Source organism: Neovison vison, chromosome 1 (genome assembly GCF_020171115.1).
Source record: "Neovison vison isolate M4711 chromosome 1, ASM_NN_V1, whole genome shotgun sequence".
Lineage (NCBI taxonomy): Eukaryota > Metazoa > Chordata > Mammalia > Carnivora > Mustelidae > Neogale > Neogale vison.
Genome location: NC_058091.1, coordinates 77,274,788 through 77,294,318, shown reverse-complemented (window position 1 = coordinate 77,294,318; position 19,531 = coordinate 77,274,788). Strand labels below are relative to the sequence as shown.

Here is a 19,531-nt window from a genome sequence, read left to right as displayed (position 1 = left end):
ACTACAGTTGAGGGGCGCCTGGGTGGCTCAGTGGGTTAAAGCCTCTGCCTTCGGCTCAGGTCATGATCCCAGGGTCCTGGGATCGAACCCCACATCAGGCTCTCTGCCCGGCAGGGAGCCTGCTTCCTCCTCTCTCTCTGCCTGCCTCTCTGCCTACTTGTGATCTCTGTCTGTCAAATAAATAAAAAAAATCATTAAAAAAAATTAAAAAGTTGAGGACAATTGAAAATATAAATTTGTTTATGCATTTATTTAATAGAGAATAAACCTGTTACATGTTAACAGAAGTAATATATTTTTATGACAAATATATTTTCCAATACAGAAAAAATGGTGAGATGAGTGACTTTGTGAATCTCATTAATGTCTAGCTTAATGAGAAGACAGTTGGATTTGCATATCTGCTTAAGTATTCAGTCTGTTGCAATATTGCAAATTATGTAGCCTCTGGAAAACTCCAGTGCACACTCATGGGAGGATGACAATGAACTAAGCAAATGATGACTTCATATTTTAACAAAAATCGTTTTGACCTTAAAGAACCACTGACAGGGTCTCAGAGACCCCCGGGAGTCCTTGACCACATTTTGAGGACGTCTGATTTCAGAGATCCTTGCCCTGGTTCACAAGAGAAGTTAGAAAACTGATGTGAGGACTCACATAACAATGTGAGGTGAGAGCTAGAAGACCTGGAGCTGTGAATAGAGATTAGCCTTTCTAATTATTTTAGGAAAGATTAAACAAAAGAGAGTTCAGCCAAATTAAATGCCAGGGGCAAAGGAGAAACAGAGGTTGAAGTTTACGCCAGAATTTGTGTCTCTGTGTCTACAAAGAGAGTGGGGGCAATTACATAAGAAGAAATAGAGAATAAACATATTTTACAGAGAAAAATACAATTAGATGGGATTTTGTCTTTGAAACTAATGGAATGTAAGAAAGAATGTGTGTTAACAGAAGATGAGTAAAGTGTCTATGAGGGGGAGAAAGAGGAATACAGGGGAAATTTCAGCAGAAAATGGCTTATAAAAGGACCCCAGTTGAATATTCAAAAATGTCACTTCACTTAAGCTAAGATATGGTTGCTCTGATACCAAAACTCCAAAGAACAGTAAAATTGATGGGCAAAGTTCAGTGGAGCCAAAGGTCTCTCTTGTTAAGTTTTCTAAGAAAGACCTGATGGTACATGTGGGATAAGATTTTAACATGAAAAGCAAATCTTCAGAGTTCATTATTCAAGAAGTTCCTTGCCCCTGGTGCACAGATCATCTTTGATAATTTGGTATATACTTCTGTTTCTGCATTTTAAAATTCACTAACAAAAGAACTTCCCAGGGCTTTCTCATTAAGCCTTCAAGCCCTCCTGATTTTCTTCTTCTCCAGGAAAGTTGTCAACCATTAGTATCTTTGAACTATACCCCAAGAGTTTGAATGTGAATAGAGATAAACTTTTTATAAAAGTAAATGTTGAAAATCCAAATTGTATCTAGTAATTTGTATTAAACATGCCCATTTGAATAGATATATTTGCAATAGAGGCAGGAAGCCTCTGTGAAAAAGATTTCTATAATTTTACTAAGATTATAAAAAATGAGAAATAAGAACCAAGACTGTTATGTCCATATACCTCTCTGATCTGCTTAACAGGATAAAGGGAAATAGAAAGTCATGAAGCAAAATCAAATGACTGCCTAGAATAGCTGGACATTGAGTCTGCTCTCTTTTAGACACTGGAAACAATGAAAATTATTCTAGATAGCTGTATTTTTTTTCTTAAACAGCATAATCTTCGCAATTACAAAACTTTTTTCCAAAAAAGAGATAAAAGATAATCAGTAAAGCTCTTTGGAAATAATTATTAATAATAATAATACATAGGGGTATGTTTTATATATTTTACAGCTGGTGGTGGACATTGGATCCCTTGACTCTCCATGGCAAAGCTCTGCCCAACCTCTCCAAGCCCTTCCAAATATTACATGTTGATTATAAACAATTTCTCAAAAAAAAGAAAAAGGAAATGAGGCATCTAATCCAGGAAAATAGAACAAAAAACCCTGGAAGAATAGCAATGAGAAAAAAAAAAAAAAACCAACAGATATAAAGCTTACAGCGATGCAGTTTGTAATTTGACTATTGTTTAATATACCCAAAAGTCTTTTAATACTTTAGTTTGAATATTAATGAATGGAAAAATAACTCTGACACTAACGTGTCTTAGTTGGCTTTATTATGATATCATGGTTTTGTTCCCTCTCAACAAATAATGACCAACAGAAATATTTTTTTTCTGGCTCCTATCTGTGGACTCTTAGATTCCTGGTTAATAGAAGCAGAATGTGACTCTCAAGCTGCTATGATAATATAAAGTTCTGATGATACTAAATAAAAAAATAACTCTTTTTTTCTATTTTTCTCAGATTATATGAACACTATTTAGAATATTATTGTCATTTTCAAAGTTAGAAATACATCTTCATACTATTTTTACTAAGAAAATAAGCTAGATTAATAAACAGTAGTGTTATCTAGACCCTGTCTAAGTACTGTCAGGGTACATAAGAAACATTTCTCTAGATAGAATCACAGTGACTAAGATGGCCTTAGTATTCCCCCTACCTTGCCTAAATTTTAGGCAGATATCCTCCAGATTAAGGCCGTCAACCCCTCCTGTATTAGTACATTTACTTTAGAAAACTTGCAACTGTAAATTCTTTCTCTGTTCTTTTGAAGTATAAATCTGCTACAACCAGAAATATCTTCCTCCGACCTAGGAGGCATCCTTTTGAAATGGAATCATCAAAGGATACAGCGCTTCTATATCCTAGTCTCTCTGGGAGAATAGGAGCCTAACTTCAAAAAGCAGCAATTAGTAAACACAAATGGCTTAATCACAATGACCACCACCTCACACCCCAACTGCCTAAAGTCCTCGAGTACCTTTCCGCTAGCTCACCTCTGGAGCTTCAAAATTCTCAGGTTTTCTGTTTCATTGCTGCTGGATTTTAACTTCTATTGTAATGGACTCAAGTCCTATGGTAATCATCTTCAATAAAGTCTTCCTTTCCTGTTAAATTCCACTGGGTCCAAGTTTTCTTTGATAGCAAGGAGTATTTTACTCTATCTTAGGACATTCTGAGAAAAGGTGGTGGTGAGCAGGGGATGGACTGTGGTTTATTTGCTATTTGCAACTTAATAGAACAAAGTAGCATCAGTTGCTGGTCAGCATCAGAGACATAAGTAGTTATTAGAGTAAAATAGTCTGTATTTTTCCACATTTTAAAATTTGATAAAACTTCTAATGGAATGGAAGTTCTGAGATTTTGTGAGGTTATGTTTTATCCCCTATATCTTTTTTTTTTTTTTTAAGATTTTATTTATTTATTTGAGAGAGAGACAGTGAGAGAGAACATGAGCGAGGATAAGGTCAGAGGGAGAAGCAGACTCCCCGTGGAGCTGGGAGCCCGATGTGGGACTCGATCCCGGGACTCTGGGATCATGACCTGAGCTGAAGGCAGTCGTCCAACCAACTGAGCCACCCAGGCGTTTATCCCCTATATCTTAAGAAAGATGAGATTTAAAATTGTTTTTTAAAAAGCAGCGTACCCTTTTTTATGAAGTAAGGCAGAAAAATACATTCATGAGAAACGTCTGCATAATACACATCCAGTTATCCAAAGGAAACATAGGAGAGATGGCAAGCAAAACCCAATTCTGGATTTTGGTAAATTGTTTACACAAAAGGCATAATGAGATTTTTGCATTAAACATACCTTCCTTCTTTTCATCTTTTTTAGATGCTGCTGAAATAAAATAAATAAAAATAGTGTTAAAACATACTAAGTGATCATTCTGCAGAATACTACTGGGAATATGAGACCGTATTCTATGTATTCATAAACTGAGTGGTTATCTATGCACAAATTAATCCAATTAATCCATCCAACTTCTGTAATAGGAGAATAACCTGAAAATATTATTTTATGTGAAGGTTTGTAAAAGAACTCAGATATAAGCATAAAGCCCCCCCAAAAATTAAAAATATATTGTTCCATAGACAAGAAGTCAAATAGATAAGTACAGTATGTGTTTAGTATAAGTTTATTTTAGGTTTGAAATTGTTACATTTGAGAAAACCACAACCACGTCTAGAAGAATATACTAGATCTATGTCAAAAATGGAAGTGATATTTCATAAATTATCTGTGTCTAGCCACTAAGAAATTATATACCAGTTTATTATATGCATTAATGTTCGTAGTATTTAAAATGTCCCATCTCAGCAAGGGGCAATGACAAGTCCACCCTACTTTTAGTAAATGTACACCATCTTTACACAGAGAAAAGGCACGGCATGCTTCAATCACTTTTAAATTCTGACTTTCGCTGTGGTAGAACTCATCTAATCCTGGATCATGAATCTTAATCTGGTTACAATTGGTAACTAATGTGTGTTACCAGAAATGACTAGGGGCGGTACTTAGTCATTTTGGGATTGCTCCTAGCAAGATGACCCTTGGTTCTGTATAAAGTTCTTTCAAGAGCCAAACCCACTCCAAGAAGCCTTAGGCCACATAAATAGAATCAAAGATTCAGGTAATCCTGCCTGAGTGAATTATAATTTGTTGGACCTCCTAGACCCAACATCTAGGACTACTTCCGGTGTTCAATCTGTGCTACAATTACTAAGGCATTTTCGTGTGCATCTTCTCACTGGGGCTTTACCTAGACCCACCTAGATTTTACTGGCTACAGAAAATTCCCTGCCTAGATGACCCTCCATCTGCTCAACACAAACCTGCCCAACAATGAATCCTCACCTCCTCCCTTAAGCTAGTTCCTTTCCATGGGACTTATTTTTGACAATTATAATCATCCTATTCACCCGGGCCCAAAAGATCAGTACCATTTCAAATTCTTCCTTTGTTTTATTCTGTATATTCTATCAAATACTATTTCTTCAAAATGTCCATATTAGTTGCATTTTTCCCAAGTTATCAGCACCATCATACTTGTCTCATATCCTGATAATGACAATATTCTTTACTAATAATCAGCAATTTAATTTTTTAAGCCATCTATACTAGTAATGCTATTTTTCTCTGCCAGTTTATTTTTTAATAATGCTCCAAGCTCAAGTGAATTCATCCTTCATCCATGAGGAATCCCTCAACCCCCAACTCTTACTAAAAATCACTTTGTCTTAACTAGTATGACATTTATTATCTCTACAATTCAATTCAGTACTACATGATATTCTATTTATGATATTATTTACATTTCTTATGTCTCTAAATTATAATCTATAGCATAGAGTCATTTATTTCATACTCCTCTTTATCTCTAAACTTTGTTAAAATTTTTAAATGTACTCCCAAAAAGAGTGTGCTAAATTTTCATAATAAAGTTAAATATGTACACATTTACCCACACCTTATATAAAACTAGATTTTAGATATTTCCTCTGTCATAAAGGTTAAAAAAATAAATAAATGAACAGATACATTCTGGTCTTTCATCACACTGCAAGTATCATTATCAATTTTGTTATTTTATACCCCAAAATATCAGCCTTTGTTACAGCAATACTGCTGATGTTGTTCAAGCTCTGTCTCCTAATGAAGTACAGGCAAGTATTAATTCTTTCTATACATTATTTAATTATGTGGCTGTGCTATTATAAAACCTAAGAAAGATCAATGGATGTGCACTGCACAAGTGACATTTATCCCTGCCGGGTATCCCTGCTTTGATGTGTCATTGCCATTTTAGTGAACAGCCCCAAAATCTTGCCTTGTGTACTCTGTTTAACTCTCGGGTATTAATGATTCGATAATAAATCTTTGATTCCAAAAGAGTATTTTCTGAGCCCACCTTGTCCAGCCTAGTTGGAATGTAAAAATGAAGAGCCCATGGCTCCAAGCTCAAATTTGAAGCAAGTTTCCAGATACCTCTGCAATTTCCTCCCCTTCGATTCCTCTAATATGACACTGAAGTAACATTAAACTTCTCCCTCAAGTCCTAGTTCCACAGCCACTAAAGCTCTCAGAAGCCTCAATCAAAGCAGAAGTGTCTTAGGGCAAGTGTGTCTTTTTTATGAGAACATGTATACATTAACCACAATGATTCTTTGAACTTGTAGCCATTTGCTTGAGGAAATGACTCCAAGCTGCATTTTCATGAATAAAACCCCAAAAGTGATAATAATATTTGTTCTGCCTTTCTACATCCCATAATATTCGTTATATCCTTCTAAAGAAGAATCTGTTTCCTTGAACAATCTGATGATTAAATGAAAAGTAAAAATTGGTATCACATCTCCTAATTATCCTAGTATATGCATTGCTTATAAATGGCATTATTTGGGTCAAATGGAAGGCAGTCAACCCATTTTACCAATATTTAATATGATGATTCTGCACATGGTTGAGTCCAGGTTAAATGTAAACATGTTCTATGTTATATGCTGAGGAGTCTGCTACAAGGGTTTTCTGCCCAGTAACAAATATAACGCCATCTAAATGTATATCCTTTATTGCTAGATATTGTATAATATAACATGGGAAAGAAAGCAAGATTCTATTAGGTGAGGAGTTGGGGGCAGTGGGTTAAATAGGTGATGGGGATTAGGAGTGCTCCCATTGTGATGAGCACTGAATATTGTATGGAAGTGTTGAACCACTATATTGTTCTCTTGAAACTAATATAACACTAACACCGTATGTTAGCTAACTGGAATTAAAATAAAAACGTAGGGGTGCCTGGGTGGCTCAGTGGGTTAAGCCTCTGCCTTCTGCTCAGGTCATGGTTTCAGGGTCCTGGAATCAAGCCCCACATCGGGCTCTCTGCTCAGCGGGGAGCCTGCTTCCCCCTCTCTCTGCCTGCCTCTCTGCCTACTTGTGATCTCCACCTGTCAAATGAATGAATAAAATCTTAAAAAAAATAAAATAAAATAAAAACCTAAAAACCTCAAAAACATATTTTCTCTATTAAATATTTTACCTTTTATTGCCCAAGTGTGATCTTTTGTAAAGTTTTCATAGATGACAAAAATCAGAACACTTCTGTCCTTCCCTTATGCTGTCATCAAATTACTTTTCATGATTTAAGAATAAAGGTCAGATGAATCATATTCCATTCTGTTCACTTGGAGACACACAGGAGTTAGCATAGCTTTCTCAAAGGATGTGATTTCAGATGCTGCTCTCCCTGTTTGTGCTCTCTGTCAAAATAAATAAAATCTTAAAAAAATTAAAAAGTAAAAATAAAAAAATAATTTCATAGGACAATTATTTTAAAGAAGTACTTTTCCCAAACTGATGATTTAAAGAATCAGTATTTTGGGGTGCCTGGGTAGCCCAGTCAGTTAAGCATCCAACTCTTGGTTTCAGCTCAGGTCATGATCTCAGGGTCCTGGGATAACACCGTGAGTTGGGCTCCATGCTTGGCAGGGAGTCTGCTTGAGTTTCTCTCTCCCCCTCTCCCTTTACCCCTCCTCCCTGCTCTCTCACTTTCTCTAAAATAAATTTTAAAAAATAAATGAAGATAAATAATTGATTATATATTTTGATTGATTATATATATATATATATTTTTTTTTAAAGATTTTATTTATTTATTTGAAGAGAGAGACCACAAGTAGGCAGAGAGACAGGCAGAGAAAGAGAGAGAGAGAGAGAGAGAGAAGCAGGCTCCCTGCTGAGCAGAGAGCCCAATGTGGGACTCGATCCCAGAACCCCGAGATCATGACCTGAGCTGAAGGCAGCGGCTTAACCCACTGAGCCACCCAGGCGCCCCATGATTGATTATATATATTTAAAGAAAATTTTGATTATATATTTTTCTGAAGTTCTCTTAAAGGACACCACTTTTGATGGCCCAAAGATATTAGTAATTGTTGAAACTGATTTTCTCAGATGGCTTATATAAACTAAGGTGATTTGTTTGTAGTTATATCTGGAACCCAATTTCTGGAGTCTTTTTTTTTTTTTTAAGATTTTATTTATTTGACAAAGAGAGATCACAAGTAGGCAGAGAGGCAGGCAGAGAGAGAGGGGAAAGCAGGCTCCCTGCTGAGCAGAGGGTCCGATATGGGGCTCAATCCCAGGACCCTGAGACCATGACCTGAGCCAAAGGCAGAGGCTTAACCCACTGAGCCACCCAGGCAACGCAGTTTCTGCAGTTTTAATATAGATGAAATAATATGAATTTATTATTGTTCTGACTTTTCTAATATGACACAAATTACAAGTTATAACTGAAAATATTGGGAAAATTTTATATTATTTATATATCTGTATCAATCTTTCTATCTGTCATCTATCAATCTATCAATCTATCTTTTTGTTTTGGTTTGGGTTTTGGTTTTTGGTTTTTCTTTTTTAGAAATGTAAGTTAAGATTCAGTGACTGAAACTTGGAGTCAACATACTAATTCTTGGGTCCTTCATGTTTCCTCCAACTACTAAAAAATAAATACTCGAAGCCTGTATTGTAATACAATATTTTCTATAATAACCCAGCAGATGGTGCTATTCTGCAATAAACAGCTTTTGCTTTTGTCAATAAAGTGCTATGCACTTTTCTTTAAAAAATGAAACAGAATGTTTAAAGTGTTTTATTGTTTATCTTGTGCCACAACTATTATAGTCCCTTGTTTGGTTTCAGGAGCTTTCCCTGGATCTTACAAAGAAAAAAGATAAATAAGTTACCATGAAGTGCCAGATCAAAAATATATTTAATCCCCCCAAAAGGGAGAGATTAGAAAATCAAAAACAAACATGAAAAACATTTTCCTTGGCACTCAGAATTTTTGTTAAGAAATGTGCACAATTGTTAGGGGAATCACTAAGAAATTAGGTTTACTTGAGACAAAAAAAAAAAAATTCTCAAAACTGCTTGCCTTACTGTTGACTGACTATGGAGCTTTGCATTTGTTGGGCACCTGAGTTCGAAAATCTCACATTTCTTTGTGCATTATTTCTGTATTTACAGATTTTTGCAATGGATGGAACATCAGACATAAATAAAGTGGCTCATAGAAGCTCATTGAGTGACTTACATGAGGTTAAAGCCTAGAGCAACCAATATCCAGCTCCAGTCTTCGACTCAAGATATTATCCCTTGTCCTACTGTGTTGCCCATCATCGTTAGCGTGGTCCTGGGCAACAGTGTGTGTTGTGAGAGAATCAGAAAACTTCATTTTGAGTCTTTCTTCCTTGTTGTCTTAGGGTTTTTGTTTTTATTTTTTCAGAATTTTCTCTTTAAAGAAACAGGCTACAAAAACACAGATGATAAATACTTAAATGTATATTTAATTAATTAGCATGAAGAATAGAGGGGAAATAAAAATTTCAAAAAGCAATGCTTATTTCCCATTTCATTACATAACAGTTCATAATTATCTCCAGTAAGCTCTCGATGATTAAATTATCACTTAATATGGGAAGGAAGATTTGGTCATTTGTTATAGATCTTGACCTTTATTCCTTCATTAATCACCTATTGGTTGGACCTATTTTGTGTCTACACTAGCTATGTGTAAATGTAGTAGCAGAGATACACAGATTCTCAGTCTTTTGTTTAATTATCATCAAATGTTGGGCACCTTTGTGGCTCAGTCCATTAAGGGTCTGCCTTAGGCCCAGGTCATGATCCCAGGGTTCTAAGATAGAGTCCTGCATCGGAGTTCCTGCTTCTCCTTCTGTCTCTGATGCTCCCTCTACTTGTGCTCTCTCATTCTCTCTGTTAAATAAATAAATAAAATTTTTTAAAAATTATTTTCAACCGTTGATTACACCTTATTTAATATTACATTTTTAGAGTTATAAAATAAGATTGCATCAGAATAACTTGCAAAGAATCAAAGTTTCCATGTTTTTTAGGTTTTGTTTCTAATTCATGCCTTACCTTTTATTGGTGAGATAATCATTCATTTATAGCATAACAAAGATTATGATAATGCCAATTTTTCATTTTGTTTTTATAAAAGAAATATTATTTGATTTATGTATGTTTTTATTACCCTATTTATTATTCAGAGAAAATATTTTTAAATATTCAAATATTCAAAATTAATTAATACTCAATATTCAATTAATATTCAAAATTAATTAATATTCTAAATTAAGTTGATTTTATTTTATCTATGATCTCTTTATTATTTTTTTTTCTGGAGGAAAAATCCATGCCAAGTTCATGCTAGTGTTATCTTTGTCACATCCAGAATAAACAGACTCAATAATTAGTCAAAATTTATATATTGAATTTTTAACTAATGTATTTCTCAGTATTGCTCTAGGCCTATATTATATGACTACCATCTAGTAGTCACTTAATAAACATTGGTAAATGAAAAATTAAATGAAAGGTTGAAACGATAGGTCCAAAAGATCACCAGAAGTATCCTACATTACTCTGGTGTTTCCTCAACATACAAGAGAGTTGTAAAATAGTTCCAAAAAGACGATTTTTTTAAAAAAAAATAGTACCTTAGAATTTTAACAACTGATTTTCCTATCTTTTCTTTCTTCTTTATTTTCTCTTAGATCATGGCTCCTAAAACGATCCCTCCACAATGAAGATTCTACCTCACCACCCGGTGTACCCAACTGTGAATTAGGGGAACTTTTCTTAGGACCTTATTACTTCTCCCGTTGATCATTCAGTTATTCTGTCAGCTGCCTCCTCGCTCAATGATCAGGGGTCAGATCATGCCTCTGACCATTCAGCATTATCCATTTGAGTATCTTGACAGGTGACAGTCTTATCTCTCAAGAGTTATACCTTCACTAACCCTACCCAGTATCTGTCTGGCTGTGTGCACGTTGAGTGGGCATGTTTTAAGGGCTTATAGGCTCTGGACTCCTTTTTTCTGCTATGCCATAGCTCTCCATCCCTCCCCTCCCCCAAATCCACCCATCCACTAATGCACAGTAATACATTCTAGATACTGTTCCCAGGTAAAAGATGGTATTTAAAGAGGTCATTCTACAGACAATGTCCACCCGGGAAGGAATGACTTTAATGGAGCTAATTCTCAACTCTGTAGCAGTAAAATATTATTTGTCCTCTGTAATTTCATAGTTCCCAAGGTTTTATTTGGTAGTTCTTACAGTTGTATTTTTGACATAAAATGCAGTGATTTTAATAAAAATATAGAGTGATAAGAAAATTCAACTAAAGATTAAGATAATATTAATAAATATTATTTTGGACTGTAAAATTAGAGACATGATGGGCTTACATTAATATGTCAGCATAATTTACTGGGGAATATTTTAGTAGAAAATTATCAGAGAAGTTAGTATCCTTAGGTTCCTAAAACATATATTTATATAAATTGTCAAGAATCAGAGTAGCCAAATGGAACAGTCTGAGTTACAAAACTGAAAAAATATTATGAGTCTGCAAATGTCTTGTCAAGTAATCTTTAAATATTCATTTACTATAAACTTTTCATCTATAGGACTTTGTTTATCCTGACTTTTTTAATGTGAAGTGTAAATCCACTGTTTCAAATGCAACTAGTATAAGTTTCACATAAGCTTATTTTTTAAAAATTTTATTTTTAAGTAATCTCTATACCCAATGTATAGATCTTAAACTCATGACCCTGAGATTGAGTCGCATGTTCTACCAACTGAGCCAGCCACGTGTCCCTTAGCATAACTGTAACAGCAAATGGACTGCTACACTGAGTTCAGTGCTGGTCTTTGACTAACAGACAGTAGATGAAAAATAGTACTGTGGTGATCTTACTTACATTTTAAATATTTTCTAAGAAATCCTCCAGTTCCCCTCAAAATAAATAATTACATTTATAATGTTTCTATTCTTTTTTTTTTTTTTAAGAGATTTTACTTACTTATTTATTTGAGAGTGAGGGAGACAGAGAGAATGACTTGGGGGAGGGAGAAGGAGGCTCTCTGCTAAGCAGGGAGCCCAATGGGGCACTCTGTCCCAAGTCCCTGGGATCAAGACCTGAACTGAAGGCAGATGCTTATCCTACTGAGCCACCCAGGCACCCCTATTGTTTTTATTCTTTAAAGCAAGTTAGGGGGCGACTGGGTGGCTCAGTAGGGTAAGTGTTCCACTCTTGATTGTGGAACACTTGGTTGTGGGATCCAACTCCACAGTGCTCCAGGAAGCCACTTGTCCCTCTCTCCGCTGGTCCCTCTCTCTTTGCTCCCTCCTGTCTGAGTCCCCCTCCCCTTTGTCTTGAGTGTGTATGTTCTCTCTGTCTCTGTCTCTCTCTCTGCCTCTCTCTCCCAAAAGTAAATTTTAAAAAATCTTAAAAAAAACAAAATTGGAAGTGATCATTTTCTCTTTCAAAAGTAACAATCAATAATCCCTAAGTAACATTTAAATCCCTTCACAAAACAGCAAAATAGAAAAGAAAGCTGAAAGAAAGGTGAGTAATCTGACAAAGGCAGGAGAATGAATGGCAGCAGGTGGTAAAGTAGTTAATGGTTTCTAATGACTTAGTCTTCATCCTGGTCATTTCTCCATAACCAGCCCACTGGACTCAGCAATACAGATTTCTATTTCAGTGATTATATTTTAATTATTTACTCACAAAACTCTAGCTTCCTACTAATCTGTAAATTCCCTGTGATTACTGTTGAGTTATTTATTCAATTTCATAACTCAAGCACCTAGCAAAATACTGGGAAAACTCAAAAACATGTAAGCAATTGATTGCATAAAAAATCCAATTTTAAAAGTCTAAAAAAATCTAATTGACCATTTTGAAATGAGTTATTAAATTTAGGGCTTTGTTTCATTTTTAAGATGATAAAAACTAAGTCAAACTCTTTTTCTCTTTGATCATTTATCAAATGATATGTAGAAAGTGCTTTAACATTAAATTTCAGAACTTTATTTTCACTACATTACAGTGTGACCTTGGCTGAAGTTTGGAATTTTTTAGAATTTCACTATTTCAAACAAATTTATAACAATTTGCATGGATTTGGAAATTTAAGAATTCTGTCTAAAATCATGACATGAATCAACATTTCTTTAGGACCCAATTACAAATCAATTTTCTTTCATTAATTTTCTAAAAAAAGAAAAAGAAACAAGTCTCCAAAGCCATCTCTTGTTAATTCTAGTAGTGGGAATCATTTAGATTGTTCTTAGGTTAGAAAACTGAACATAGAAAAGTTGAATAACTTTTCCACAAATCAGGAAAAAAATAAATATTTACAGGTTCAGCAGCTAAACTTTGAACCTGCAATATGAAACCTCGGTCCATTAAAATATTCACATTCTTTTTTTGACTAAGATACTAAACTCTAAAGTCAAATCATCTGGCAGTCTAATGAACTGCTAAATTAAGCCTTAAATCATTGTTTTCTATTCTTATAAAATCTAATTTACTATTTTTAGATGTAGATATTCCTGAAATAGAGAAAGGTTAACATTTAAGCCAAGAATTACTATATGCTTAAAAGGTCTTAAGCTAAGCCTCTTGTACTTCATAGCTCCAGGAAAGCATTTCAGAGGCATTGTTTCATCTGAGTGTGACAATTACTCTATTGAGATGAAATTAATCATGAAGCAGCCTTTGGCCATCCAGTCTGACCAAGGGGACTGAAGCCTGAAAGGAGGGCCTATTTGCTGCCAGATATGCAAATTGCAAAAGGTGCACAATGCAGAAACATGAATAATTTATCAAAATAATCTGTTATTGCTAGAGGTTAAAAATCTAAATAAACTGGCAGCATCATTTACAATAGGTAGCCTAATTTAGCTTCTCTTATTCCCCCAGGAAATTTTTGTTTCATCAAGCAATGTATTTTGTTTTAGAATCAAAGTAGTTTTTAACTTAATATCTTAGCATTACAGAGTTTAATTCAGAAAGAAAATGATTATTCAATGTCTGCTAAAATATTCCCTTGATTTTTTCTTAATCTTTTTAAGAAAACATACTATCATTTCGATCAAACCCATTCTAAGCATTTCTTAATTTGAAAAAAGAGAACTTTGATGTTTTCATTAAATGTAAGTCAACATCTATTTATAGTTTCTACACATAGAATCAGCTTTTCCTTTTATTATTTGGAGAGAATAAAGCATAGGGAAAAAATCTTGAAATCCAGTCAGAATATTCACTGTTAGAGTAATGTACACATCCCACTCATGGCATCACTTGGTTCTCTGGATTGAACATGGTAAGAAGGGAATTTTAAATTTAGAGCTGAAGACCTAGGTATTAATTTATTTATATGACTAAAAGAAGGAAACTTTTTAAGAAAATAAACAAATGTTATAAATGAGACACAGATCATTTGTCCTTCTATCCTAAAATAAATGTGTCTATATATATGTGTGTGTATATATATATATATATATGTGTGTGTGTGTGTGTGTGTGTGTGTGTGTGAATATATATATAGGGATGTTAAGGAGAGGGCTGACTCCATTAGCTTAAGAAAAAGATTCCTGCCATACAGCTAGTAAAACAATGACATGCAGTATTATCATGGGAAGATATGAGGTTGCATTCTTGAAGATGTCTCTAAGACACCTGTCTTAGAGGAGTCCTAGATAGATCTGCTTAAAGCAGAGAGAACCCGAGCTGATCACTCCAGGTCCCTTTCTACCTTCTACAGCACCTTTCTAAAATTAGTGACTATCAACACTAATACACTACTATGAGCACAAATACACTAATAAGAGTATTTGAAAATGTTACCTATATTATGTTTTGATAGCAAGTATTTTTGTTATTTATTTCTTTTTATTACTGAGGCTTACATTGGTAGTCCTCCCTTACCATGAAATAATTATTCCTTTGTTAATATTTTAAAAACAAACGTTCTGACCATCAACCTGGACCTGTTCTCTTAGGAGAAGCATACACTTCTTAGTACATTTAAAACTCTAGTAGCTAGGGTTCCTGGGTGGCTCAGTTGGTGAAGCATCTGCCTTTGGCTCAGGTAATGATCTCAGGGTCCTGATCAAGTCCCACAATAGGTTCCCTGCTCATTGGGGAGCCTCCTTCTCTATTTCCCCCTGCTTGTGCTCTCTTTCTTTCTGTGAAGAAAATAGAAATCTAAAAAAACCAAAAAAACAAAAAAACACTCAAGTAGGTATTTGATGTTTTCATTGAAATGAATGTTACAGAGTTTAGAAAATTTTTGCTTTCCCATTATAAATGATTTATTCCTTTAGCAAGGATTGCTTTTGTTTCTTTAAACAAAATGAAACAAAACAAAACAAAATTTAAAGTCAAGATTTTTTTTTTTTTTTTTTGAGACTAAGGAATTTATTGAGACTATAAGCTCGGGTGCCTGGGTGCCTCAGTGGGTAAAGCCTCTGCCTTCAGCTCATGTCATGATCTCAGGGTCTTGGGATCCAGCCCCACATTGGACTCTCTGCTCGGCAGGGGAGCCTGCTTCTCCCTCTTTCTGTCTGCTTCTCTGCCTATTTGTGATCTCTCTCTCTGTCAGATAAATAAATAAAATCCTTAAAAAAAGAGAGAGAGGCTATAAGCTACTTTATTACACACACAGACACACACACAATGAAAACAGAATTTCTGACTCTTCAGCCACACTTTCCAGTTAAAATTTCAGTCTTAAAAATTAAGTGAGGTACTATTGGTAGGTCCTCTAACTCACAACTTACATATAGAAGGGGAATGGTTTCCTCATTAAATGATATCATAGAACAGAATGATCTCAGTTCAGCCCTTAAAAAATACCAGTAGCTATTGTTCTAACATTACTAAACAGTGTCTATGAATATTATCATACTGTTTTTCACTTTTCTAGAAAATAAGAAATGCACACTCTTTTTATCTAATTACCCAATTTGGAAATGTTATGTAAACAAACAAAATTGTAACTGTAAATGTAACCTTACAAAAAAAAATAGTAAGGATTACGAAGGAAAAAACTGAGAGCAAAGACTGTTTTATTCTTATTTGTATCGTCAGCCTCTAACAGAGTTCTTGGCACTGAGAAGGCATTCAGTAAATGTTTTTGCATGAATAAATGAATAATGATTAGGAGACAAGGTGTTTGAAAAATCATTGTTATATACCTGAAAATTGTAAACCAAATGGGTAGCAATTATCTTCATAAAATTGCCCAGACTCATTGAGTCTTTTTTTTTTTCTCTACAGTACTTCAGATGTCAAAATCTGAAGATGTTATAATCAGCTTCAAAGAAAATCTAAGTTTCTTATAAAAATAGCAAGATTCATAAAATACAGATTTATTACACAGATAAGTTAGAATGATTTCCAAAAAGAAGGAATCCTTAACAGAGTGCTAAATAAAGCAATCTGAGGGAGAATTCAGAAGTGTATTTTTCAGCAAACACATTCTGCTAAATTTTGTTCTCAGGTTGAACAGAGTGTAGGGAATGAACAACACCCAATTTGACATTAAATGAGAAAATATTTCTCCAAATAATTATTGAAGTCTATCACTCATTCTTTCTTCAATGTTTATTGCATGTGTGCTTACTGTGAACAAGGCACCATGACATTTAAATATTAGAACTAGTTCCACTCCTTAAGGGCACTACCTGAAAAATGCTAAACAAAGGGTATAGTAATCTGAATTTTAGTATTGGCAGTTTTTTAGGAGGCAGGATATAGATAACTCTTGAAGGAGAAATAGAGTATAGAGTCACAAAAGGGATGAGGAAAATAAAGGTGCAATGTGGGATAATTGCTCAATCTGGCTGGGGCAGAAGAATCTGGTTGGTGTACGTGAGACGTGAACATAAAAATTTTAAAAATGTTTCAGTGTTGGGCGCCTGGGTGGCTCAGTGGGTTAGGCCGCTGCCTTCAGCTCAGGTCATGATCTCAGGGTCCTGGGATCAAGTCCTGCATTGGGCTCTCTGCTCAGCAGGGAGCCTGCTTCCTCCTCTCTCTCTCTGCTTGCCTCTCTGCCTACTTGTGATCTCTCTCTGTCAAATAAATAAATAAATTTAAAAAAAAATGTTTCAGTGTAAATTATGGTCAAAATAATTCACCTTGAAATCTCAGTAAATAGATGTGCTCTCTCTTTCTTTCTTTTTTGTTTTTAAAAACATTTTATTTATTTATTTTAAAGAGCGAGAGAGAGCAGGAGAGAGAGCACAAGCAGAGAGAGGCAGAGGGCAGAGGGAGAAGCAGATAACCTGTTGAGCAGGGAAACTCAACAGAGGGCTGCTCCCAGAACCCTGGGATCATGATCTAAGCCAAGGGCAGATGCTTAACTGACTGAGCCACCCAGGCCCTCCTCAAGTTGTTTTTCTATTGAGAAAGATAATCGTAATAAGGTATAAGAAGAAGCCAAATAATGTTGGTTTCAACAAGGTCAAAGAAAGAGGATATTTTAAAAAGGAGGAAATAAACTTCGGAATTAACAAAAGAGAGGGAATTTCTTTTGCTACCTAGATAGTCCATGGCAACATTTGTGAAAATGAATTGGGATGCAGACAAAAGAAAACCTACTTTTTTGGTGTCAGTCTCAGCCTCTCAATAACCCATGCTGTGACTAGACTGGCCCTTGTGGTTCATATGATGATGGCAAGATGCCCTTAGAAACAACCATCAGGGAAATTTGAAGAAAAATGAACAACGTTTTGTTACATAGAAGTTTTGGAAATTACATGGCATATTAGAGGCCACACAATGAGGTTGCAGGGGAGAGATAGAGAACGAGAGAGAGAGAGAGCGAGCGAGCAGGCAGGTCTGGTGTTCTTGCTTTTATTGGTGTCTTCCTGGATGGACCTTAAGGAAATTATGCTAAGTTAAATAAGTCAGGCAGAAAAAGACAAACACTACATGATTTCATTAATAGGTGGACTCAAAAAAAAAAAAAGAACCCAAAATGAAAAAATAAAACAAAATTCATAGGTACTGAGAATGGAAAGGTGGTTGCTGGATGGGAGGGGGATTAGGGATTGGGAGCTACAGGTGAAGGAGGTCATGGGGTACAAGCTTCAAACTACAAAGTAATTTATGGGGATGTAATGTACAGCATGGTGACTATCGTCATAAATATTGCATTACATACTTGAGGGTTGTGAAGAGAGTGAATCCTAAAAGTTCTCATCACAAGAAAGAAACTTTTTTTTGGTAATTTGTATGGTGCTGGCTGGTAACAAGACCTACTGTCCTGTTCATTTTACGCTGTACACAAATATCAAATCATCATGCTGTGCACCTTACACCTTATGTTATATATAATGCTTTATGTCAACTATATCTCAGCAAAAGTCTATTAATCATAGGGTTTTGCATGCACTTTCTTTTCTTAAAAATAGTCCAGAAGTGTTCCCTTTTGTCTACATCCTAGTCAAGACTTGTTAATTCTTGTCCTTTTGATAATAGCTGTTCCAACAAGTGTGAGGTGAAATCTCATTGTTGTTTTGATTCGCATTTCCCTGATGATTGCTGATGTTAACCATCTTTTCATTTGTCTGTTTTTAAGTCTGAACTCCTCCAAAACACTGACTTTTTACTCCCCCCGCTGCACATTTTATGCTTCTGTTTCCACATCATACTTATTTTTAATTAGTGTTTTTTAAACTAGATATTCTATAATTATTTGTACTATTTTTGTCTTCATGCTATATTTGCAAGTAATTAATCTACTACCTTTACAATATAGCTACTTTTACCAGTAAGATTTATATTTTCATGTTTTCTTGTTATTGATTAGTGCCCGTTCTTTCCAGCTTAAAGAAGTCTCTTGAACATTTCCTGTAAGGCCAGATTAGTGACATTGAATTGCTTTTGCATTCATGATCTGGAAAACCCTTTATCTCTTCTTCAGTTCTGAGTGATAACCTTGATAAGTAGAGGATTTCTTGTTAGATTTTTTTTTTCCCTTTCAGCATATATTTTCTTGGCATATATTGTGTCATTTTTCTGGTCTGCAAACTTTCTTTTGAAAAATTTGCTGATAGATTCTTATGGGAATTCCCTTGTACCTAACAAGTTGTTTTTTGTCTTGCTGCTTTTAAGATTCTCTCTTTAACTTTTGACATTTTTGTTATAATGATTCTTGGTGTGGAGTTCCTTGGGTTCATCTTACTTAGAACTCTCTGGGTTTCCTGGATCTGGATGTTTGTTTCCTTCCCAACGTGAATCCTCTTCTTAAGCAGCCAAAACATTGTTCAAAGTGCTGCTTTTATATGAAATGTGTCTGCACTCAAAGTCTTTAAGAGTATGATCTCAGTTCTTGTTCGTGAGGATGCAGAGAAAGGGGAACCCTCTTACACTGTTGGTGGATGCAAGCTGGTGCAGCCACTCTGGAAAATAGCATGGAGGTTCCTCAAAAAGTTGAAAATAGAGTTACCCTATGACCCAGCAATTGCACTACTGGATATTTATCCTAAAGATACAATGTAGTGATCTGAAGGGGCATGTGCACCCGGATGTTTATAGCAGTAATGTCCACAATAGCCAAACTATTAAAAGAATCTAGATGTCCATCAACAGATAAAGAAGATGTGGGGTATATATATATATATATATATATATATAAAATGAAATACTAGGCAGCCATCAAAAGAAATGAAAT

General features: G+C 35.0%; 1 protein-coding gene across 1 annotated transcript in view; it reads right to left on the bottom strand.

The window, feature by feature from the left end:
• Positions 1 to 19,531, bottom strand: part of TRDN (triadin) — a 297,181-nt gene that overhangs the window by 114,046 nt on the left and 163,604 nt on the right. The window contains 2 exon segments of the mRNA XM_044238841.1: positions 3,771 to 3,802; positions 8,627 to 8,678. Coding sequence (XP_044094776.1) covers positions 3,771 to 3,802; positions 8,627 to 8,678 — 84 coding nt within the window.